Source organism: Eulemur rufifrons, chromosome 7 (assembly GCF_041146395.1).
Source record: "Eulemur rufifrons isolate Redbay chromosome 7, OSU_ERuf_1, whole genome shotgun sequence".
NCBI lineage: Eukaryota > Metazoa > Chordata > Mammalia > Primates > Lemuridae > Eulemur > Eulemur rufifrons.
The window spans coordinates 64,042,446-64,068,194 of NC_090989.1; the positions used below are offsets into that span (position 1 = coordinate 64,042,446).

At 34.4% G+C, this 25,749-nt stretch overlaps 1 protein-coding gene across 1 annotated transcript in view; it reads right to left on the reverse strand.

Moving 5' to 3' along the window:
* The window catches only part of POLQ (DNA polymerase theta), a 99,130-nt gene that overhangs the window by 63,132 nt on the left and 10,249 nt on the right, over positions 1–25,749 (reverse strand). Inside the window, exons 7-12 of the mRNA XM_069472689.1 lie at positions 23,054–23,201; positions 18,151–18,297; positions 15,406–15,618; positions 9,619–9,761; positions 7,435–7,639; positions 6,949–7,091 (exon numbers count right to left, since the gene is read on the reverse strand). Of these exons, the coding sequence (XP_069328790.1) occupies positions 6,949–7,091; positions 7,435–7,639; positions 9,619–9,761; positions 15,406–15,618; positions 18,151–18,297; positions 23,054–23,201 (999 nt within the window). The remainder of the gene's footprint in view (positions 1–6,948; positions 7,092–7,434; positions 7,640–9,618; positions 9,762–15,405; positions 15,619–18,150; positions 18,298–23,053; positions 23,202–25,749) is intronic.

Below are 25,749 nucleotides of genomic sequence, written 5' to 3' on the forward strand. Positions count from 1 at the left end.
ATATAACAAACTCTATAAATAGATATTTGCTCTCCTCTCAGCTTCTTTAAAAACATAAAATTACATAAAGTAATAATTATAACAATCTGTTAGAGGTTTGTAACAAGTATAACAATAATGGCACAAAAAAGAGAATAGCACTATACAGGAATAATGTTTCTATATCTCACTCGAATTAAGTTAGTATAAATTTTAAGCTGTACATGGTAATGTCTTGAGTAATAACTAAAATTATAACTCCAAAAATTATACAGAAAAATTAAATAAATTAAATGTCATATAGTCATGTGCCACATAATGACATTTTGGTCAACGACGGACTGCATTTATGATGGTGGTCACATAGATTATAATAGACCTGAAAAATTCCTATCGCCTAGTAACATCCTAATGCCATCATACAAAGCATTCTCCTTTCTGTTTAGATATACAAATACTCACCATTGTGTTACAATTGCCTATATAGTATTCAATATAGTATCATGCTGAACAGACTTGCAGCCTAGGAGCAATACACTATACCATAAAGCCTAAGTGTGTAGTAGGGTATACCATCTATGTTTGTGTAAGTACAACCTATGATGTTTTCAAAACAATGAAATCGCCAAATAATGTATTCCTTAGAACTTATCCCCATCGTTAAGTGATGTATGGCTATACTAGAAAATATTCCTTTGATGCAAAAGAAAGCAGTAAAAGAGGTACAGAACAAAATAACATGAGATATATGGAAAAAGACAAATAGAAAATTGAAGATATAAATCCAACCATATCAATGATAACATTAAATGTGAATGGATTAAGTAATCTAATGGTAGGGATTAACAGACTTGACTAAAAAAAAGGCAGAATCCCACCAAAAGACTCCTGGAATTGGTATATAAATTCAGCAAAGTCTCAGGTTACAAAATCAATGTATACAAACCAGTAGCATTTCTATATACCAATAACACTCAAGGAGAGCATCAAATCAAGGATTCAATACCATTCACAATAACTACAAAGAAAATAAAATACCTAGGAATATACTTAACAGAAGAGGTTAAAGACCCCTACAAGGAGAACTACAAAACACTGATGAAAGAAAATAGCATTAACACAAAACTTGATGCAGGTAAAAAAGAAGAAAAGAAATTGCAGATGACACAAACAAATAGAAAAACATCCCCTGCCCAAGGATTGGTAGAATCAACATCATTAAAATGCCCATCCTGCCCAAAGTGATTTTACAGATTCAATGCAATTCCCATCAAAATACTAGTGTCATATTTCACAGATCTAGAAAAAACAATTCTAACCTTCAACTGGAACCAAAAAGAGACTGAATAGACAAAGGAATCTTAAGTAAAAAGAACAAATCTAGAGACATTACATTACTAACTTCAAGTTATACTACAAAGCTATAGTAACCAAAACAGCATGGTACTTGTATTAAAGTAGACACATAGACCAATGGAACAGAATAGAGAAACCAGAAATAAAACCACCTACCTACAATCAACTGATCTTCGACAAAGCAGACAACATACACTGGGGAAAGGAAGCTCTATTCAATAAACGGTGTTGGGAAAATTGGATAGCCACATGCACAGGAATGAAACAGGATCCCTATCTCTCGCAATATACAAAAATTAATTCAAGGTAGAGTAAAGACTTACATATGAGTCATGAAACCATAAACATTCTAGAAGAAAATATAGGAACAACTCTTTTAGACATCGGCTTTTAGGCAAAGAATTTATGACTAAGACCCCAAAGGCAAATACAACAGCAAAAATAAATAAATGGAACTTAATTAAATTAAAAAGCTTTGCACAACCAAGGAAATAATCAACAGAGTAAACAGACAACCTACAGAATGAGAGAAAATATTTGCAAACTATATATCTGACAAAGGACTGATATCCAGAATCTACAAAGAACTCAAACAAATCAGGAAGAAGAAAACAAACAGCTCTATCAAAAAGTGTGCAAAAGACATAAAGAAGTTTTTCAAAAGATAGAGAAATGGCCAACAAACATATGAAAAAACGTTCAACATCACTAATCATCAGGAAAATGCAAATTAAAACTACAATGAGATACCACCTTACCCATATGTGAATGGCCATTATTAAAAAAAAAAAAAAAAAAAAAAGATGCTGACATGGATGCAGATAGAAAGGAATGCTTATATACTGTTTGTGAGACTATCAATTAGTAAAAGCTCTACAGAAAACAGTATGGAGATTCCAAAGAAATAAATGTAGACTTACCACTTGATCCAGCAATCCCACTACTGGGTATCTCAAAGGAAATGAAGTCATTTTATCAAAAAGACACCTGCACTCGAATGTTTATCACAGCACAATTAACAATTGCAAAGTTGTGGAATCAACCTAAGTACCCTTCAATTCATGAGTAAAGAAAATGTGACACAAATACACACACACATACACACACTCACCATGGAGTACCACTGAGCCATAAAAAACAAATGAAATAATGTCATGTGCAGCAACGTGGATGGAAATGAAAATCATTATCCTAAGTGAAGTATCTCAAGAATGGAAAACCAAATACCATAGGTTCTCACTAATAAAGTGAGAGCTAATACATGGGTACACACAGGCACAAAGCAATATAAAGGACATGATAAACCAAGGAGAGAGGGCAGGAGGGTGGGTATGGGATAAAAACTTAGCTGTTAGGTACAATGAACACTATTCTGGTGGTGAGCACACCAAAAGCCCTGAGTTAAGCATTATACAAGATATTCATGTAATAAAAACATTTGTACCCCCTTAAGTAATACTTTAAATAAAAAATAAAATAAAATACAAAAGAATCCAACAATATACTGTCTATTAGAGATAAATTATAGATTTAAAAATACAACAGGCTGAAACTAAAGGAATGAAAAATATTATGCAAACCACAACCATATGAAAGCTGCACTGGTTATACAAATATCATACAAAATAGACTTTTAAAAAATGTCAATAAAGAGGAACATTTTACAACAAAAAAGAATCAATCCATCAGGAAGATATAACAATTAAAAATATATACAGAGCCCCAAAATACATGAAGCAAAAGCTAACAGAAATGAAAATAGAAATGGACAAAATATTCAAATAGTCAAAAATAATACAGTAGAAACAAAAGTCATTCTACAGTAAAGACATCTGCACTCGAATGTTAATGGCAGCACAATTCACTATTGCAAGGAAGTGGAAACAACCCAAGTGCCCGTCAGTCCATGAGTGGATTAATAAAACATGGTATATGTATACAATGGAATACTACTCAATTATAAAAAAGATGGTGATCTAGCACCTCTTATATTTTCCTGGATAGAGCCTGAGCCCATCCTCCGAAATGAGGTATAACAAGAATGGAAGAATAGGCAACACATGTACTCGCCATCAAAATGGCATTAACTGATCAACACTAAGATGCTCACACAGTAGTAATATTCTTTGTGGGTTGGGGGGGTGGGAGTGGGTAAACGCACAACTAATGGACGTGGTTAGCATTGTAGGGGGGAAATGGCACACCTCAAATCGTGGTTTGGGTGTGACAAAGTCATAACATGTAACCAAAATGTTTGTAACCCCGTAATATCCTGAAATAAAAAAAATAAAATAAAATAAAAATAAATAATAATACAGTTGACCCTAGAACACCACAGGTTTGAACTGCATAGGTCCACTTAGACACAGATTTCTTTCAACTAAATTCAGATCAAAAATATAGCATTCATGGGACATGGAATCGCATATATGGAGGGCTGACTTTATGTATACGCAAGTTCTGCAAGGCTCACTTAGTGACTTGAGTATGTACAGATTTTGGTATATTTAGGGATACTGGAATCAATACCCTGTGAATCCCAAGGGACCACTGTAACTGAAAACTGCAATGCTCCACTTTCAACAATGAATAGAACAATAGAGCAAATCAGAAGGAAATAGAAGCCTAAAACAATACCCCAAATCAATTAGACCTCAGAGATATCTGTAGAACTACACCCAATGTATAAAATATGTAGTCGCCCCTCAGAATCTTTGGGGCATTGGTTTCAGGACCTCATGCAGATAACAAAATCCACAGATGCTCAAGTCCCTGATATAAAATAGCATAGTATTTGCATATAACATATGCACATCCTACAGGGTAATCATCCCTAGATTACTTATAACACCTAGTACTATATAAATGCTATGTAAATAGTTATACTGTATCATTTATGGAATAATGACAAGAAAAAGAGTCTGTACATATGTTCAGTAAAGACCTTTTTTTTTTTTTTTTTTTCATATTTTCAATCTTTGGTAGGTTGAATCCATAGACACAGAACCCATGGATACAGAAGGCTAACTGTATCTTCTTCTCAAGCTCACATGATAGAACATTCTCCAGGATAGACCATATGCTAGGCAATAAAACAAGCCTCAATAAATATAAAAGGATTGAAGTCATACACAGTATGTTTTCTGAAAACAATGGAATAAAATTAGAAATAGCAAAAAGAAAAAATTTGAAAATTCACAATGACGAAATTATACAACACATGACTAAATAACAATAGGTCAGAGAAGAAATCACAATGGAAATTACAAAGTACCTTGAAATGAATGAAAATGAAAACATATAACAAAACTTACAGGATATAGTGAAAGTAGTACTTTGAAGGAAATTTATAGCTGTAAATACCTATATTAAAAAAGAAAGAAAGAAAGAGCTCATCAATATCCTAATCTTCCACCTCAAGACATTGCCAATAGAAGTACCAAGTAAACCCAAAACAAGAAGAAAATAAATAACAGAAATTTAAGAAATAGAGAGCAAAAAATTGTAAAGAAAATCAACTAAACCAAAATAGACAAGACTGAATTGGAAATCCTTTAGCTAGACTGATCAAGAAATGAAGAGAGAAGACTCAAATTATTATACTAAAATCAGGAATGGAGGAGCGAACACCACTACCAGAGTTACAGAAATAAAAAGTACTATAAGGGAATACTATGAGCAACTGAATATCAATAACTTAGATAAAGTAGATGAAATGGGCAAATTCCTGAAAACACAAAAACTACCAAAACTGATCCAAGAAAAAATAGATAATCTAAATAGACTTATAACAAGTAAAGAGATTGAATTAGTTCCGAACAAATTTTCTCCAAAGAAAAGCCCAGGCCCAGATGGCTTGACTGGTGAAATCTGCCAAACGTTTAAATAGGAATTAACAACTATATTTCACAAACTCTTCCAAAAAACCAGAAGAGGAGGAAACACATCCTCACTCAGTCTATGAAGTTAATACTACTCCAAAACCAAAAAAAGATATTATGAGAAAAGAGAACTACAGACCAATATATCTTATGAACATAGATGCAACAATTCTCAACAAAATACTAGCAAACCAAATCCAGCAACACATAAAAGGATTACACAATATGACCAAATGAGAATTGTCTAGAATATTCAGGATTTTTATAATATCCAGTAATCAATTAATGTAATATACTATAGTAATAAAACAAAAAACACATGATGGTCTCAACAGATGCAGAAAAAGCACTTGACAAAATCTAGCGAACACACAACAAACTAGAAGTAGACAGAAACTCCCTCAATCTGATAAAGGCAATCTGCAAAAAAGCCAACATCTAACATCATATTTGTTGGTGAAAAACTGAGTGCTTTTTATGGGAGAATTTACTGGAAATAATAGATAATCTTTATTAAATATTTACTAAGATATGAAACACTCATCAAAGACTATCAGCCCTTAGGTGGGTATTGTTATCTCCATTTTACAAATGAGGAAATGGAATCTTAAGAAAAGTTAAGTACTTATTCAAAGTTGTACAGTTATTAAGTGATGAGCCTAAAAGTTGAACTAAGGTAGTCTGACCCTAGAGCCCATAATCTTAGTCACTATAAATAAATGAGACTTATTTTTAAGGTCAGGATAGATGACTGGTGAGACCTACTTCGAAATTCCTCCTGGCCACACTCTAGGGCACAAAATTTTGAGCCCATTTATTACACATGTTGGTGAGAAAAAAAAAAAAAAAATTGGCATTGTCTAGACATTTCTCTTCTGCTCACTATATAGTGTTTTCTATTGAAACACATTTCCTGATAAACTTTCTTCATTCTAACGAGAATTTCGATTTTACCTACCTCCCTTACTTGCTTATCAAAATGCATGCATCTGCTCTTAATGAACAAAATTATTATTTCTGGTCAGATTCTTGCCAGATAATATGGCCTCAAACTCTACTTTATCCAATTCTTACCAACAACTTTGTTATAAAGAATAGTACTCATAGAGAATTGTCCAATTTAAAAAACTTTTAAAATTCCTCATTGCTCTTATTATAGATTTAATCAACCACAGAAGTCCCAAAGTGTCTTTTTAGAAGTAAATTTCTCTTAGTGAAATGCAGTGCTTTTCCTAAACTTGTTTTGCTATTTATATTATGAATATTGAGACTGATCAAGCATCCCTCTTTGCTTTAGTTGTTAGAAAACTCAGAATCAAAGTTGGCAATAGCAACCATACATGACTTAATGACATGCATGTTTATATACCAACCTTTCCTTCAGTTTTACATTATGATCTTATCTTTAATTTCCTATATCCCATTGTCCTTTGCTGTACTTTTCTATATTGTAGAATATATATGTATGTATATATATATTTTTTTTATAAACCACCTGAAATCCTTTTTGAAAGGAGGCTGGAGAAAATAGATTAAAAGGTCATTAGAACATTTAGCTTATTACTTTGAAATAATTCTCTTCTTACCTCTTCTCTATTCCCAACATTACTAAGCTAGTCAAGGAAACCAGACAAGGTGTTCCTTTAGTATGGATATCGTTGATGTTCAGGATTCTATATATATTTTTTCTCCCCATTTTCACAAATATAATTGCTAAGAAAACAGAACTTACCAGATAGACAATATGAAGGTCACTCTCTAAAACAAAGCCCTTCATTGCTCTTTGGAGGTCAGCAAAAATATCTAAAGTATCAGTTGGAGAAAGTGAAGAAGAAAGAGTAGCAGAGCCAAGATTTGTTGGATGATACACCTTTCCTAATTTGAGGGTTGGGTGGGGGAAATAGGGGAACAAATGTTAAAAATAAAATAAAACAAAACATCGTCTTTCTGTATTCCATAATTAGCCCTCTTGGCTGATAAATTTTATAAACAGTACCTTATCCAATGCATGGAAATTTACAAGCAGGCTCTACGCTAATCATATGAGGTTACTGAACACAATGCTGACTTACTAAAAACAAATTGATACACTGCTTGAAAAATAAATTTCCCTTTATACTACTTGAAAAGTCAATTTCCTTTTACTACACAGTCTTACACACTCTAAGTCACTAAAGATGAAAAACGGAGTAAATTATAACTAGGAAACCATACTTACCTTCTGTGCCATCACTGGTTTCTGTAATCTGGATAAATTCATTTTCTAATAGCCACATCACACAGGCTTCAATTGCTCCAAGTTGAACAGAATCTTGATTTCTATGAATGCCTTTCTTCCCTTCTTTCATACTTGCAGCCAAAAATGTACAAGAAGCATAAGTCTGCATATCTTCCGATGTACTTGCCACTCCACCAACTATTATCTGATACAAGATATTTGAAAATTTCTATAAATTTTTAATGAGACATGCAGGCCATCTTGATATAAAAAAAATGAAGTGATTCTATTCTCTTAAAATATTCTCAGAATCTTGATGTAGAGACTCTTTGTGAACTCTCCCATCATCACTCATTGTAATTATAGGTAACACACACCTAATGACAACATGAAAAGTTCTCCTTAAAACTAGTTATACCATTTTTCTTATTAAGAAAAACAAATGAGTCATTATCCATCTGGAATTTTGGAACTAACATATGTAAAGGAGGTAGTGATGGCTCATGTCCATGAATCAAATCAGTTCTTTTCACCTTCCTCCTGAAATACATGGGCTAATGTACGAATGTTAACATTGAATACTTCCTACCCTGAAGAGAGGTGGGAATAAGTGCAGAAAAAGATGAAGTCAGTTGTGCCTTGTAGATACCATTTTCCCATAACTATCCTATTATATATGCTAATTTGCCCCTTGCCTTCTTTCACTTTATATTGGACACATATAAAATCATCATAAACAGAGCTATTTCATTCTTTTTAATGACCACAAAGCATGATTTTACTATAGCCTATTTATTATTAATAGTATTATAGGTTTTTCCAATTTTTTTCTTATTACTAATAGTCCTATAACAAACATTCCTATACACTTAAATTGATGTAATTTCACAAATATATTCCCTAGGTATAATTTCTAGATGTGAAATTACTAGATAAATGGGTAGGTACAGTTTTTATTTTAGGAGGTTATGGCTCAGTTACCCTCCAGAAGAGTTTCAGAAGTGTATGAAAAATGCCTACTTTCTACATCCTCACCTATATTATCAAGTATTTTCTTTTTTATCCAACTAGTAGTTGAAAGGTCAAAAAGAGCATGGTTATAGGTACCAGAAGCACTGCACTAGTACCAAAACCAATACCAAGGCATTCTGGTATATGCACTGAAACTTTTCTGAATGGACATATGAAACACTTAACAGGGGTTACTTTTGAGGGCCAAGCAGAAAAAAGGTTTTATTTTTCACTTTAGATTTTTTTGTACTGTTAGAAGCTTCTAATCATGTATATGTGTACCTTGGTTTTATTTTAATGTCAACAGGTATTATCTGGATGGAGGAACTAAGGACCATTTTTGTCACCTTTTCTTTAAATTCAGAAAATGATAAAAAATAAAAAACAACCATCTGGCATTTGGTTTTTAATCGCTGTTTTGAAATGGATTGCTATAGCACTAGCTGTATGAAACTCAAGTTGTATATTCATATAAATATACAAGAGCTGTCTGGAAAGTATCCAGCCATGTAACTGTTCTCATTATATCAACAATGGCTGGGTACTTTCTGGACAGCCCTCGTATAGCTATACACAGTTGACCCTTGAACAACACAGGTGTTAGGGACACCATTCCCCAGTACAGTTGAAAATCTGCATATAACCTTTGACTTCCCCAAAAACTTAACTGTTAATAACTTATTATTGACAGAAGTCTTACTGATAACATAGTCAATTAAAACATATTTTGTATAATATATGTATTATATACTGTATTTTTACAATAAAGTAAGCTATAGAAAGGAATATATTACTAGGAAAATCATAAGGAAGAGAAAATATATTTACTATTCATTAAATGGAAGTAGATCATCATAAAGTTCTTCATCCTCATCATCTTCATGTTGAGTATGCAGAGAAGGAGAAGGAAAAGAAGTTGGTCTTGCTCACTCAGGGGTGGCAGAGATGGAAGAAAATCCACATATAAGTGGACCTGTACAGTTCAAACCCGTGTTGTCCAAGGGTCAATTGTACATAAATTCACATATATAGAGAAAATAACTATAGATTCAGACTTGGGAAGGCTATAAGTATAATAATCTTATAAAGAAACACAAAGCTGAGATTTTCACATACTTAAGTTTTACTTTAGGTAAAAAAGAGCAAATAGTAATTTAGTGAACTCTCTCTTACCTCCAGAATAGCTCGTATCATGCTAGCAGTTACTTCTTCTCCTTCTCGTCTTTGCAGACAGCTGCGAACAGGTTTTAGAGATCCCTGAAGTAGAGCTATGCCTTTTGATTTCTCAGAATTCTTACAAACTAAGATACTCTCACCTAAAACCAAAAGACATGCATTTGCAAAATCCCAACGCATTTCCATACGATACCTGGCTCGAGACAATTTAAGTTGTCTTACTTGTTTAAAAAGAGATAAGAGATGATAGTTGTTATTATGGTAATAAAATTAGGGCTAATGTCTTTATTTTTTGAACTTTGGACAGAAGGGGATCAGAATATGCTACCCTAAATATCCCAAAATAGGCCACTTTAGCATAAGGATTATTTTTAAGCTGAAAGCCATTGGGAAGCAGCAAACACAGAACTCTTTGTCCTCTCCCTATCTGCCTAAAAGCAAGACTAAATTTCCCTTTATGAAGATGTTTCCCCTCCCCTTTCTCATAGTAGGAGAACAACCTTTATCACTGGAGACAAGATTGGTACCGGCTAGTCCGATGATGGTAGTAGGTTAGCAGAACTCATTAACGTTATTGTCACTAAAGTTCGTATTCAACCCCCCACTGCTAAATTTGACTGGCTTAAAAAAAACAAATGAAAAAAATAAAAAGATCAGTACTGAGCTGGGTCTGCACAAACACACGCTACTAAAATAACCCTTACATTCCATTAGTTCTCCTCATATGTTGACCTTCTCATGATTTACTGCCCCTAGAAGACCAAACACTTTTTCCTTTGTCTTGTCACTTCTCCACAATTTACTGCCCATTGTTAAAATGTTATATAACAACCCCAGGTCTAACAGCTTTTTAGGTCTTCAAGTCTTTTCTATGAAGGCCTCCATGTACATAAAAATTAAAACATTAACATCAAATAAAGTTTATATGCCTTTTCTCCTGTTAATGTATTTTTTTCTTCTGAGCATAGCAGCTGGTCCTGTCAATCTGGAGCACCAACTCCACCTAACCTCAGGGCCTAGCCTGCAATACTGTCCAAGTGCAGATCTCAAATAGGAGTACCACCTGGCCAGGGAATACACCTGGAGCCCAGCCTGATCAGAGGTGATTACAGTGCCCAATCAGCAACTCTGCCTGATTGCAGAGCTCAGACAGTGGTCTCACCTGACAGGAGCCCAGTCAGTACCCCCACCCAAACCCAGAGCAAAGGCAGCAGCCAAACTATCTAGAGAGCCCAAAAGCAAGCTCTGCCTGCCTGGGTTGTTACTATAGCCCATCCAGAATCATTGGCTAAACCAATTATTAATAGTGAAGGTCTATCCCTGTAAAAGCCAGAAGTGGCTGTCTCCTCAAATACATAGATACCAACACAAGGACACAATGATTACAAAGAATCAGGAGATCATGACACTTCCAAAACTAACAAAGCTCCAACAATGGACCCTAAAGAAATGGAGATCTATGAAATGACAAAGAATTCAGAATAATTCTCTTAAAGAAGTTCAGTAAATTACAAGGCTATATGGATAAAAGATTAAATAAAATTTGGAAAACAACACACAGACAAAATGAGAAGTTGAGAAGTTTGACCAAAAAATAGAAACAATTAAAAAAAATAGAAATCCTAGAGATTAAGAATACAATGACCTAGAACCAAACCCACAATAGAAAAAAAATAAAAAAAATACAATTATGAGCTGAAAAATGCAATAGAAAGCTTTGACAGCAGGCTCAATCAAGCAGAAGAAAGAATCAGTGAGCTCAATGACAGAACATTTGAAATTATTCACTCAGAGAAGAAAAAAGAATTAAAAAGAATAAAGTCTACTAGAATTGAGACACCATCGAAAGACCTAACAGAAATTTCTCAAAAGAAGGCATTTAAATGGCCAATAAATGTATGAAAAATGTTCAAAATCTCTAAACATTAGGGAAATGCAAATTAACACCACAATGATATATCACCTTACACCTGACAGAATGGCTATTATCAAAGAGATAGAAGATAACAATTGTTGGCAAGGATGTGGAGAAAAAGGAACCTTTGTATGCTGTCGGTGGGAATGTAAATTAATACAACCATTATGGAAAACACCATAGAGGTTCCTCAAAAACCTAAAAACAGAGTTACCATATGATCCAGCAATCTCACTACTGGGTATATACCCAAAGAATTTGAAATCAGTATGTCAAAGAGATATCTCCCATGTTTATCACAGTCTGATTCACAATAACTAAGTGATGAAATCAACATATATGTATATCAATGGATGAATGGATAAAGAAAATGTGGTATATAAACCTGATGGAATCCTATTCAGCCTTAAAAAGAGGAGAATTATATCATTTACAACAACATGGATGAATGTGGAGGGCATTATGCTATGTGAAATAAGCTAGGCACAAAAAGACAAATATCACATTTTCTCACTCATGTGGAATCTAAAAAAAATCAGATCTATAGAAGCAGAGAGCAAAATGGTGGTTATCAGAGGCTAGGGGGTTGGGGGGATGTGGAGATACTGGTCAAGGAGTACAATGTTTCAGTTAGACAGGAAGAATAAATAAGTATTTAAGATGATAGATATGTTAATTAGCATAATCCAATCATTCCACATTGTATATGTATAGCATCACTTCGTACTCCAAAAACATATATAATTTGTCAATATCCAATTTTTAAAAACCACATGAATAAAATATATCAACTGGCTTTTGCAATGGTTATAAAACAGTACAGCTTAAAAAAAAATTTCCTAGAAAATGGATCAACTATATCAGCAGCAAAACAATGAGCCTCTTTGGGTTGCTTAAAGGTCTACCTGAATTTGATTCTTCAACAAAATGGACTAACAATTTTCAGGATAGGCGAGATGCGTGAAAAAGTCCAGGTTCCTGCTCCCACCTGTTTGGGGAGGTCTCATCCATACCACAAGAGGGAAACTGAAGTCATTTAGAATTAAACCATTTACTACTGACTGTTGAACTTGTAAATCACTATTTTGGCACAAAGCACCATCATCATACACTAGAAGATTCTAGATAATCTACAGAAAGACTAAAATGTCATCTAAAAACACCATGTGCTATCCAGGAAATATTAATATCATTATAAAATGCACAGAAGTTACAAAGATGCTACATAATACAAAAAGCATGACTAAGTATTTAAATCTCCACAGTGGATATAAAATACCATATTCCCAAATTCCCCAATATCTTGAGGTTCTGAGTAAGTCATATGCCACCCTGAAAATGGAACAGTATGCAAGGCCAAAAGCTCTAAACTCTTCAAAACCTCAGAAATGAAGTTATTATAGTATATTTTGGTTCTGTTTGAATGTTATCTGATTTCAGACTTGATAATTATCCCAGAGCACCAACCTTCCAATTTTTCTTCCCTATGATAAATACAAGCTAATATAGCAAGGCAAATAAGATCTCCTTATCTTCCACATTAATGTAAAGACCCTACAGCCCTGAGACAAGAATATCTGTGTGAAATGAACTTATATTCCATTCTCCTGAGTTATGCATCTAATGAGAAATCAGAGTTTGGGGAAGAGCAGGGGAGGCAAATAGGAATGGGAAGGGAGTGTCTTAGTCTCTTCCCCTCACTCTTTTTAAACATATCCATGTAATCTGCATATTTTGTAGGTAAATTAAGAGAGAAACAGAATAAACCTCTCTGATGCCTATGGTAGGAAAAATCCAACAAATTGGAAGTTATTTTTTTAATCATTAAAATTTTTAGGACTTAAAAGAAAGGCCTAAGGTCCTAAAAGAAAGGACCAATGGCCCTTCAGGGATTGTAAATGGTCATTTGTTACTGAAGCTGAGACTGACAGGTATCCCCCTAAATTCTCTCATTTTTCCTTTAATAAAACCCTTAAGTGTTAGCTGGGCACATAACCACTCAGCTAAAGATCATATTTCCTAGCCACCCTTGCAGTCAGGGAATGCAACCATCTGACCAAGTTCTGGCCAATTGTACATGAGGAGAAATACGATGGGCAACTTCTGGGTGGTGGCCTTAAAGGGCAGAGAATGCCCTTTACTTCTCCATCTCCCCTTCCTTTTGGCTGAAATGCAGATATGATGACAGAGACTGTATTAGCCATCTTATACTACAGGGTAGAAACTGTATTGCTAAACAAAGAAGAACAAAATAGAAAACTAGCTCCCTGACACACTGCAGCCACCATATCACACCAAGATTACTCACAATTTTACTGTCATATGAGAAAGAAATTAACTTCTACCTTCTTTGAACACCTATTTGCTGGCTTTTATTCCAGCAGTGAATTTATATTCTAACTCACCAAAAAATTACAGTCAATTCTTATTTGTGGTACTTACATTCGATAAAGTTGCCACAAACACTGAATACTAGTGAATATGGAACCATCGCTCCTGGGGAAAATAGATGATTAGGTTTCTGCAAGCCTCTAGTAACATTTTCATCAATCAATACAAAACTGTGTTTTACATGTATTTCTGCTTAAGGACACTTTATTTAATATATATCATTGATTTGTTAACATTGAGCTCATAGCCAACAGCACTATAATCATGCCTGAATAAAGCTTATCTTATCGCATATTTTCTCTGTAAGACATATCACAGACTTAATGCACTAAGGAACATTAGATAGCACTTCAGCGCTAATGCTCAGGGACCATCTTAAACAACAAAATCACCAAGAAAAAGCGCAAAATTGTGAAAAATACGGCACTAAGTAGACCATGAAAAGAAAGCTTTTTACAGCATGAGAGCTGAAATAAGAAGGCAAAATGTTGCTTTGTACAGCTTCAGCAGAGAAAGTGCACTTGGAAAGACTCAAAATTTTTGCAGATCTGCACATGTCCACGAAAGCCCCAGGGTGTTGATTTTGGGGGTCACTTGCTCAGTATACTGTCCTGCTTTTTGTGCACAAAATATCCCACCTATTTTCCCATTAACACTTTCCCTTTTCTCCCAGATTTCCTCAGTTCTCTTGGATAGTCACAGAACTGCTTGCCTGGTTTTTTAAAAAAATATCTAATACAATATTGGAGTTAATTATGTCCTAGAAAAGAAAAATGAAGTTACCCAGAATGTTTCTTTGAAAGTTCTTTAACATTAGAAGGCCGATAACAATTTATTAAGTTACACACAGTATGGCACATTAGAAATAACCTTTGCTGCTGTTTTGACAGTTAATTCAAACAAGCCTCTTCCTCATTACTTAAGATAACACTTTTGTTTGGATTGTTAGTAATATTACCATAACTTGCTGGCATAAGGTAAGAAAATAAAAAGGTGTTTTCAGAACCAACACCTATTTTGAGAGAAAAAGATAGTATGTGAAGTTCCTACTGCCAAAGTATGAGAGTACTTCCCAGCTCTCAGCACCCCTGTTTGATCTCTGAGACCAGTTACCCAAGCTGAACTAATCCATGAAAATTAATTAGCACAAAAAGTAGACTATACTTGGGAATTAAAATTCATCTTCTAGCTAATGTAAAGAAGTCATCTTGATTTACAGAATATTAAATATCATTGTACACAATACAAAAGAAAATCTTAATTCTATATTTGTAGATAATCAACACTTGATGATATATAAAAATAATAATTTATACTCACTATAAATATTAAGTTAATTCAAAAGGATGACATTAGTGCATTGCATAATAAAGAAGTGTAGCATGATGAAAAACCAGTTGCCAGGCACTAGTCAAATTTCAAGTAGACTGACACTATCTTTCACCAATGCTATTACAATTAACTTCAAACATACTTACCTACTGTGTCTACTCCTTTCCTGCCAGCACGACCAACCATCTGCTTATAAGTAAGAATATCGAGAGGTCGGCCACCAAAAATTGGGGTTCGAATAATCACACGACGTGCAGGTAAGTTCACCCCAGAAGAAAGAGTAGAAGTTGCTGCCAAGGCCCGAATGAGACCTTGACGGAAGGCTCCTTCAATGATATCCCTCTCTTCAAAAGTAAGGCCTAAAAAAAGAGGAGGTTCCTATGACATACATTAATATATAATGGAAATATTATACTTGATCACTTACAAATGCATTTGAGAGTTTGTTACAAGCCCTAAAGATTTTTTTAACTATTGTTATGACTGTAAACAAAAAAATCATCAAGGTCTATCTATTTAAGAATATAATCTGCTACCCCTAGTATCTTCTATCTCATTTTCTAGACCAAGGATTGGCAAACTGTTCCTGTTTCTGTGGAACAACAGATAGTCTCTGTTGTAACTCCTCAACCTTGTCACTGTGACATGAAGGCAGCCACAGAACAAATGGGCATGATTGTGTTGCAATAGAACTTTATTTATAAAAACAGCTGGTAGGCTAGATTTGACCAGCAAACCATAGTTTGCTGGCCCCTGTTCTAGACAATGACTTCCTTGAGAGTAGATACATGCTTCATTCATCACAGCATCTTGAGGGTCTATCACAATGGTCAGGCATATTTTTGACACACATAAACGTTTCATGAATAAATACATGAGTAAATGAAAAACAGCATATAGAACATATACTTACCTGACTTATTTTTATTTACAAATTAAAAGGACTGGGGATCTAGTCTGTAAATTAAATTTAAATAAATTGGTACATACACAGCTTTTCATTTTTTTAGTATGCATCATAAGTTAAATACAATGTAAATATTTCTGTGTGGGTGTATACAGTAGTTCCCTCTTATCCTTATCTGTGGTTTCATTTTCCATGGTTTCAGTTACCCACAGTCAACTGCTATCCAAAAATACTAAATGGAAAATTCTAGAAAAAAACAATTCATATGTTTTAAATTGCACATCATACTGTGCAGGACATGAATCATCCTTTTGTCCAGTATATTCCACATTGTATACACTACCTGCCTTATACAACATGATTGTATAGGAAAAAATATAGAGTATATACAGGGTTCAGTACTAACTGTGATTTCAGACATCCACTGTGGATCGTGGAACATAACCCCTGCAGATAAGGGAAAAATATTAAATGCATATTTAATATGTACATATTACATCCATGCATATATTTTTAAATGGATTTAAAATTATATATAGCATGATAAAATATTTAAATAAATTGGGCCGGGTGCGGTGGCTCACACCTGTAATCCTAGCACTCTAGGAGGCTGAGGCAAGTGGATCATTTGAGCTCAGGAGTTCGAGACCAGCCTGAGCAAGAACGAGATCCCATCTCTACTAAAAAATGGAAAGAAATTAGCTGGACAACTAAAAATATATAGAAAAAATTAGCCGGGCATGGTGGCACATGCCTGTAGTCCCAGCTGCTCGGGAGGCTGAGGCAGGAGGATCACTTGAGCCCAGGAGTTTGAGGTTGCTGTGAGCTGGGCGGATGCCATGGCACTCTAGCCCAGGCAACAGAGTGAGACTCGGTCTCTAAATAAGTAAATAAATAAATTGAAAGGGTTGAATTCCTAATCTTAGAAAGGATATTCTTCATCATATCTATCCTTAGCACATAGGACCATGGACAGACCACTTCCTGAAAATTCTTTAATTCAGTGACTGTCATAATCTTTGTAATTTGCATCACATATTCATTTGATTTTTAAGTACTTCTGGCCCTCTCCAAATGTAGTATGATAATTTCTAAAATTAATTTGATTTTGATATATTTGTGGGAATATTTCAATATCCGTTGACTTAAACGAGATATTCAGAGTGGCATAAACTTAGTGTATAGCAAGTACCGCTCTAACCTAACCTAAATTTTAAGGAAACAAAGTATGAAAAGGCAAGAGTTTTAGAATCCACTTCCCCAATGGTCCAAATAAGCCTTTACCTAGTATTTATATACTACACTTCCCCCCATCTCATGTACAGTTTCACTGTCTTCAGTTTCAGTTACCCATGGTCAACCACAGTCCAAAAATATAAAATGGAAAATTCTAGAAATAATTCATAAATTTTAAATAGCACCCATTCTGAGTAGCATGATGAAATCTCATAGCATCAAACTCTGTCCCACCCACGATGTGAATCATTCCTTGTCCAGTGTATCCATGTTGTATACACTACCTGCCTGTTAGTCACTTAGCAGCCATCTTGGTTATCAGATCTAGTTTCACAGTGCTTGTGTTCAAATAACCCTTATTTTACTTGACAATGGCCCCAAAATACAAGAGTAGTGACGCTGGTCTAGTGTTATAATTGTTATTTTTATTATTAGTTATTGTTATTTCTTATTGTACCTAATTAATAAATTACTCTTTATCCTAGGTATGTATGTATAGAAAAAAACATGGTATATATAGGGGTTGTACTATCTGTGGTTTCAGGCATCCACTGGGGGTCCTGCAACATATCTCCTGAGGATAAGGGGAGACTACTGTATACAGAGAGGTAAACTTAAATATGTTTGTTGTACTCTTGTTTAATCTTAATCACACCACTTCTTAAAATGAAATCTAAGAATATTAAGTATGGTTAACAAGAAATAAATTGTACACAAAGATTTTTGGAGAGGGCTAGATGTGGAATACCTGCATGGTGAAATGCTACTCCCCATGGTACAGTCTTCTGTAATACAGAATCTAGTCCTGAAGGCAAACGTCTTAACTGATCCATCACTTCCAGAAGGTCTTTGTGTTCCAGCACTACTGGTGGGAATTCGGATGGTTTTACCAATCCTGTGACAAAAAAATTACCAACACCGTTCACCTTTGGCTGGACCTTTTTAAGCACTATTGGCCTAAATCATGATCAAGCTAAATACCAGGGCAATTGTTCAGAAACCAATTTATGTTATAATCACCTAGAAATCTTTTAAAAATACTGATGCCCGGCACTTACCAACCATTAGTATCAACATCACCTAGGAGCCTAGTTCTCTGTGAAAATTATTCCAGCCTCTTTGGCACTAATCTGGTAATTAATCACACATCACCCACTTGTTTTTGCCTTTGTGTGTAACCTACTCTTCCAGTAAAACCTTAACTTTCTTACCTGCAAGAACTATGTTTTCTTAAAGAATTTCCCAGACTTTTGGATTTTTAAATTTATAAAATTTTTCTTAAAAAATAAACATATTTTCTACAATTATGTGTCAATTAAAAATAACAAAAACATACTTTCAATATATTATATTCTATATATTTTTAAACTTTTAAGTAAAGTTTTATTAAAATTTTGAAGACCCACAGAGAGTTGCCAATGTTTTATTTCATTAAGGACAATTACAAATTTTTAAGACTTCCACCTATCAATATCTTTATTTCAAAATAAGTCATTTTAACATAAAAAAAATTAGTAGGGATAATTTCAGATTTTAAACTTCAGCTTTATGAAAAATGTGCTGTTTTGTCTTTATTTTTCTGGTGAAAATTTCATCAGACACCAGGCTCCAATCCAAGCACTAGCATTTGGGAAGCACTGCTACAAATCAAGATAGCAAAACTTTAAGAAAATAATAATAGGCCGGGCACAGTGGCTCTCACACCTGTAATCCTAGCACTCTGGGAGGCCGAGGTGGGCGGATTGTTTGAGCTCAGGAGTTCGAGACCAGCCTGACCAAGAGCGAGACCCCATCTCTACTAAAAATAGAAAGAAATTATATGGACAGCTAAAAATATACATACAGAAAAAATTAGCTGGGCATGGTGGTGCATGTCTGTAGTCCCAGCTACTCGGGAGGCTGAGGCAGGAGGATTACTTGAGCCCAGGAGTTTGAGGTTGCTGTGAGCTAGGCTAATGCCACGGCACTCTAGCCCATGCAACAGAGTGAGACTCTGTCTCAAAAAAAAAAATAATAATAATAATAATCATTCTGGTTATTAAAGAATATGTTGTCATGGTACAATGCAAGGAATATAAGTTAATATGGCAGAGAAAGCACCAAATAAGGGTCAAGTGGAAGAGCTAATCCACTGTTGGACCAGAGTCTAGCCAATAAAACTTTAGGCAAAGTTTACTTATTGGAACTAGACTTGAGATATCCATCACCTGCCCTCATGATGCCAATGGCATAATGAATTAACAAATACCCCAATATTCTGTGACTAGAACTAGCCTCTGTCTTCCCTATATTTATCTAGTCAAAAGACCACAGGCTAGTAAAAATGGTGAGGCAACAATGTTCATCCAAGAATCAGTAAAAAAGTATACTAATGGCTAGAGCAATAAGTACATACTAGATCACTATTTGGCAATAAAAAAGGAACACATGGACAAATGTAACATCCTAGATGAACATCAAAAACACCATGCTGAGTGAATGAAGCCAGATACAAAGACACACACATACTGTATGACTTCATTTACTTGAAATTCTTAGAAAAGGAACAAGTAACCTAAAGTGACAAAAAGGAGATCAATGGTTACCAAAGGCTGGAGACAGAGGGAGGAGATGGAAAGCAAAAGAGAACATTTTGGGGTGATGGAAATGTTCTATATGTTGATTATATGATTAAATATATGTATACATTTGTTCAAATTAATCAAAGTATACACTAAAAATGAGTACATTTTCTTACATACAAATTATAACTCAACAAAGCTGATTTAAGAAAACCATAAAGAAAGTATATTTACTATTCATAAAGTGGAAGTGGATCATCATAAAGGTCTTCATCCTCATCATCTTCATGTTGAGTGGGCTTGAGTAGGAGGAGGAAGAGGAGGGGTTGGTCTTGTTTTCTCAGAGGTGGCAGAGGCAGAAGAGGTGGCAGAAGAGGCAGGCACACTGGCGTAACTTTACAGAAATACATAATTTCTGTCTGACTTTTTGTTTCTCATTTCTCTAAAAATGTTTCCATATAATAATAGTCCTTCCACCATCTGCCTTAGTTTCAGTGTCCATATCATAGAAGGGTCTATGTTGTAAAAGAAGTCAAAGGCAGTCTTGAACAATCAAAACCCTTCTGCCAGATTGTCTAATGTCAATTTGTTTTCTGGCACTGCTTCTATTATGTCATCTTCCTCATCATCTGGCACTGGCTTGAAAGCACTCATCTCCATCAAGTCATCTTCTGTTAATTCCTCTGGTGTGGTGTCTACTAGCTCTTGAATTCCCCAAAATCTATATCTTAAAACCCTTCATCTCCACCTTTTTTGCCACATCCACAATCTGTGATAATTTCCTTAATTGGCTCTCTCTCAAATCCTGTGAAGTTATACACAACATGTGCACAATTTTCTCTAGCACAAATTTATTGTTCTGGGATTGATGGCGTTCATGGCTTTTTCTATAACAATGGCGGCATCTTCAATGGTGTGATCCTCCCAAACTTTCATAATGTTCTATTGGGGTTCTCTTCCACAGCATTGACAATTCTTTCTATAGAGTACCATGTACGATGAGACTTAAAGTTCCTTATGACCCCCTGATCTAGAGGCTGAATTAGAGATGTGTTTGGGGGCAAGCAGACCACTTTGATGACTTCAGTGTTGAACTCATGGACTTCTGGGTGGCCAAGGGTATTGTCCAATATCAAAAGTAACTTCAAAGGCAGTCCTTTACTGGCAAGGTACTTCCTGACCACAGGGACAAAACATAGATGTAACCAATCCAGAAAAAGGGTACTCATTGTCCAGGCCTTCTTGTTGTACAACTAAAATACTGGCTGCTGATATTTATCTTTTCCCTTCAAGGCTAGGGGGGGTTAGCAGCTTTACAGATACGGGCAGTCCTAAACATAAACCTGATTGTATTTGCACAAAACAGTAGAGTTAGCCTATCCTTTCCTGCCTTAAATCCTGATGCTTCCTTCTCTTCCTTACTAATAAATGTCCTTTGTGGCATTTTTTTTCCTGAATAGGGCACTTTCATCTGCATGAAAAACCTCTTCAGGAAGATATCCTTTCTCCTCAATGATTTTCTTAATGGCATCTGGGATTTCATCTGCTGCTTCTTGGTTGGCAGAAGGTGCTTCTCCTATTATCTTGACATTTTTCAAACTAAACCTCTTTCTGAAATTAGCAAACCATCATTTGGTAGCATTAAATTCACCATCTTTAGATCCTCCACCTTCCTTTTCCTTTAAGTTGTCATATAATGACTTCACTTTTTATCAAATCATATTAGAGTCTATAGGTATGCCTTTCATATCTTGTACCTACATAAAAGTTGCACTTTCAAATTAAAAAAGAATTTTACTAAAAGTGCAAGGTTTTTGCACCTGCTAGTATAGCTGCAGCAACAGCTTCATGAATTTCCTTCTTTTTTTTTTTATAATAGTCCTTACACTGGACTCATTTATCTTGAAATGGCAAGCAACTGCAGCTGCAGACCTCTATAGCACACACCAAGCAATTGAAATCTTTCTTGTAATATAATAAATTTCTCTGCTTCTTGAGAGCACTTCTAGCATCACCGATGGCACTTCATAGTCATATAGGTCCCATGGTGTTACTCCAGGTTTATAGCATTGCACTAAACATGATGAAAAATATGCAAGAACCACAAGAGATCACTTTTTACTGCAATACCAATTTACTAGAGATGAACTGCTCAAGCGAAGATGATAAGCATTGGCATAACACAGCATTTTAAGCAGATATTCATAACGCTATGCAACAGCAACAGGAGGTGGGTATGAAATTATTACAGTAGTACAATATGTACTACAGTTAATTTTATGTAGTTTTGATTTCATATTGTCTCATTTACATTTGTTTACATTTCTCTCAACTGAGAATGGTGCCATGTCTGTGTTTGTGTACATAAGTTTTGATATATTTTAACTTTTTATAATATATTTGTGTACATTTTATGGTAGTAAATGATAACATAGACTAGTATCTACATATATTTTATGCATTGATGACATACCTTTTTCTTTTTTTTAAGGTCTATTGGACTTAACCTAACTTTTCTTAAATTTTTTTACTATTTCTAGGCTATGTAATTCATCTGTGAGCTTTTCAAACTGTCACAAATTTCCAATTTTTAAATATATTTATTTTAAAAAATCCACACATAAGTGGACCCACACAATGCAAACCTGTGTTGTTCAAAGATCATCCTATAGACATATATTTATATGTACATGTGATTCTTTTTAGAGTCACAGATTCCTTTGGAAGTATAAAGAAAGATATGGCCACTTTTCCCAGAAAAATGTGTATATGTGGAGTTTTATATACCACTTAGGGGCTCCAAAGATCAAACTCTTAAAGTCCATAGATCCTGAACAAAGAACCTTAGTATACACCTGTATGAACCCAGTATTCTACAAGTCTGAAGCTGATTAGCCTGAGTGCATGTGTGTATACATTGTCTATAGTAAGGACAGGATAAGATTAGATTCACAGTTTTATAAAAAGAGTGCCTAGTGGGCAGGCAGTGGCAATGATGACAGAGATATACATTTTGCTAATATAATCACTAACATTACTTTCAAGCCAATATACTAAGTATGGAAGCTTTCATTTCCATCTGTAACTCACCCTCAGCTTGATGGTGTAGATTATAAAACTCTCGGGCAATGGTATCCGCCAGTTTCTCACACCATTTCTTTGATGGACAAAAAAGTAATACTGAATGGTTATCACGAATGGTCTCATAACATAAACTAACAACATGGTCCTCATCTTCCTAAAAAAGAAAGGGAAAAAAATCACTCTAGTGGTACTCTTAAAACATTTTCACATTGTTTTAAAATCACTCATTCTGCTTTATGGGGAAGCTTTTTCTACTCAAAGAATAATGAAAATCAGTTACAAAGTCAGTAATGAAACAAAGAAAGAACAAAACAAGAAGGAAAAAAAAAAACCTCCTTATGATGAAAGGTGAGAAAGAAATATTTTTTACTCATTCAATTAATATTTATTGAGCTCCAACCCTCAGGCAATGGGTAACAATGGTGAGCAAAAGAAAGTCAAGGTCCTAATAGTAAAGGGGTTAGACTCCTTAAGTACAGATGATCCCTGATTTTCAATGATTATGCCTAATATTTTTCAAGTTTATAATGATGTGAAACCAATATGTATTCAGTAGAAACTGTACTTTGAATACCCATACAACCATCCTGTTTTTCACTTTTAGTATTCAATAAATTACATGAGATATTCAACACTAAATTATAAAATAGGCTTTATGTTAGATGATTTTACATAACTGTAGGCTAATGTAAGCATTCTGAGCACATTTAAGATAGGCTAGGCTAAATTATGATGTTTGATTGGTTAGGTATATTAAATGCATTTTTTTACTTACAATATTTTCAACTTACAATGGGTTTACCGGGATATAACACCAGCATAAGTCAAGGAACATCTGTACTAAACAAATACATGTAAAATACAACCATAAGATGTACTATAAAACAGAGTTTTATGATGTTTTGAGGTCTTATATTTGACAAAAATTTGACAGAAAGACCTGAAAGAAAGCTCACCCTGAGAAAATAATTTAGCTGAGATGTGAAGGAGGGGAGGCATTATCTCAATATCTGACAGAAATGTGAATGCCCTGTGGTACCCCTGCAAGTTCTCCATAGTGCAAGTATGTCAATGTGTGTAACTGGATTAATTGATTCCTCCCTTCATTCACTCATTAAATAAATATTTACTATGTGTCAGATACTGTTATAGGCACTGGGGATGGAGCAATAAACAAAACAGGGAAAAAAAAAGCTCTACTCTCATAGTATTTCTACTCCAGTAGGAAGAGATAGATAATAACAAAAACAAGGTAAATAAAACACATGGTATGTTCAATTTTGAAAAGGGCTAAGGAGAAAAATTAAACAGGGAAAAGAAATAGAGACCACATGAGGGAGGATGCTATAATTTAGATAAGGTGAACAGGGAAGGTCTAAGAAAGTGACATTTGAGTAAAAATCCAAAGGTAAAAGGGTAAAACACACTGACGTGTAAGGGAAAAGCATTCCAGACAAAGAGAACCTGAGATGGGAAACTGTCAGTATAGGAAAGAACAGCAAAGAGGCCAGTGTGAAGGAAGTGAGAGGGAAAGTAGGTTGGGCCAGACCACTAAGGAGGTTGGGAGTGCAGATCACGTAGGGCCTTGTAGACTACTATGAAGACATCAGTTTTTATTGTAAATGAAATAGAGGGCCACTGCAAGTCATGATCTGATGTTCATTTTAAATAAATAACTAGATCCTGATTTAAACATAGACTGAAGGGGACAAGGTCAGAAGCAGAAAGAACAATTAGGAAGCTATTTCAATAATCCAGGTAAGAAGTGAAAGCAGTTTAAATAGGATAGAGGCATGGACGTGGAAATAGGAGAAAAAGATCAACAGGAAAGTAAATGAATTCATTTACATATATATTTATTGAAGTAACCAAGGCATAGCCAGGTGAAATATGGAGTACAAAACAAAGCAACTGAATAAGATTCTATACCAAGCATACAGAAGCTACAAATACATACCTATGAAGACGCTGAGACACATAAATTTTGTCCTATTTCTAACTCTAAAATGACCCTTAGCTGTCTCAGTACTCAGAGACACAACCCCACACAAAAATAAAAGATACCTCACTCCACAGATACAGATGTACACAAGGCAGTTTTTTAGCCTTAGGTTTAAAGAATCAGGCTTAGAAAATAAAATAGTGTCAACTAACTCTTAAAGTATATTTAGGAGTATGGGAAGGTATTTATTTATGGAACACTTTTTGATTGCTAAACAATTTTTTAAAAATCATATTTCATTCTTACAGTACTAAAGATAAGTATTATATCCCATTTTATAGCTGAAGATACTAGGTTCAGAGAGGTTTTGTAATTCAACTAATATCAGTCATATCAAGTATCTCTATTAAGTATCAGGGGTAGGTCTGTTAAACTCCAAAAATGATGTTCTTTCCACTCTACTATATATTAATATTATACCTACCATTTAACAAAAGATTAATTTTCCACAATAGTATTTAGTGTAAAATAAAACAAGAAAATATTTCCCTAGTTAAAAAGAAAAATCTATGAAATTAGAGTTTTTTTAAAAAAAATGTTTATGTTACATATCAGGAAATGTATAGTATTAAAAGTGTCCATGAAAAGAAAAAGAAAAAAAAAAAAAAAATATATATATATATATATATACACACACACACATAAATATCAGGAAATGATCACCTAAATCAAAGGTACAACTACATTTCCTCTCTCATCA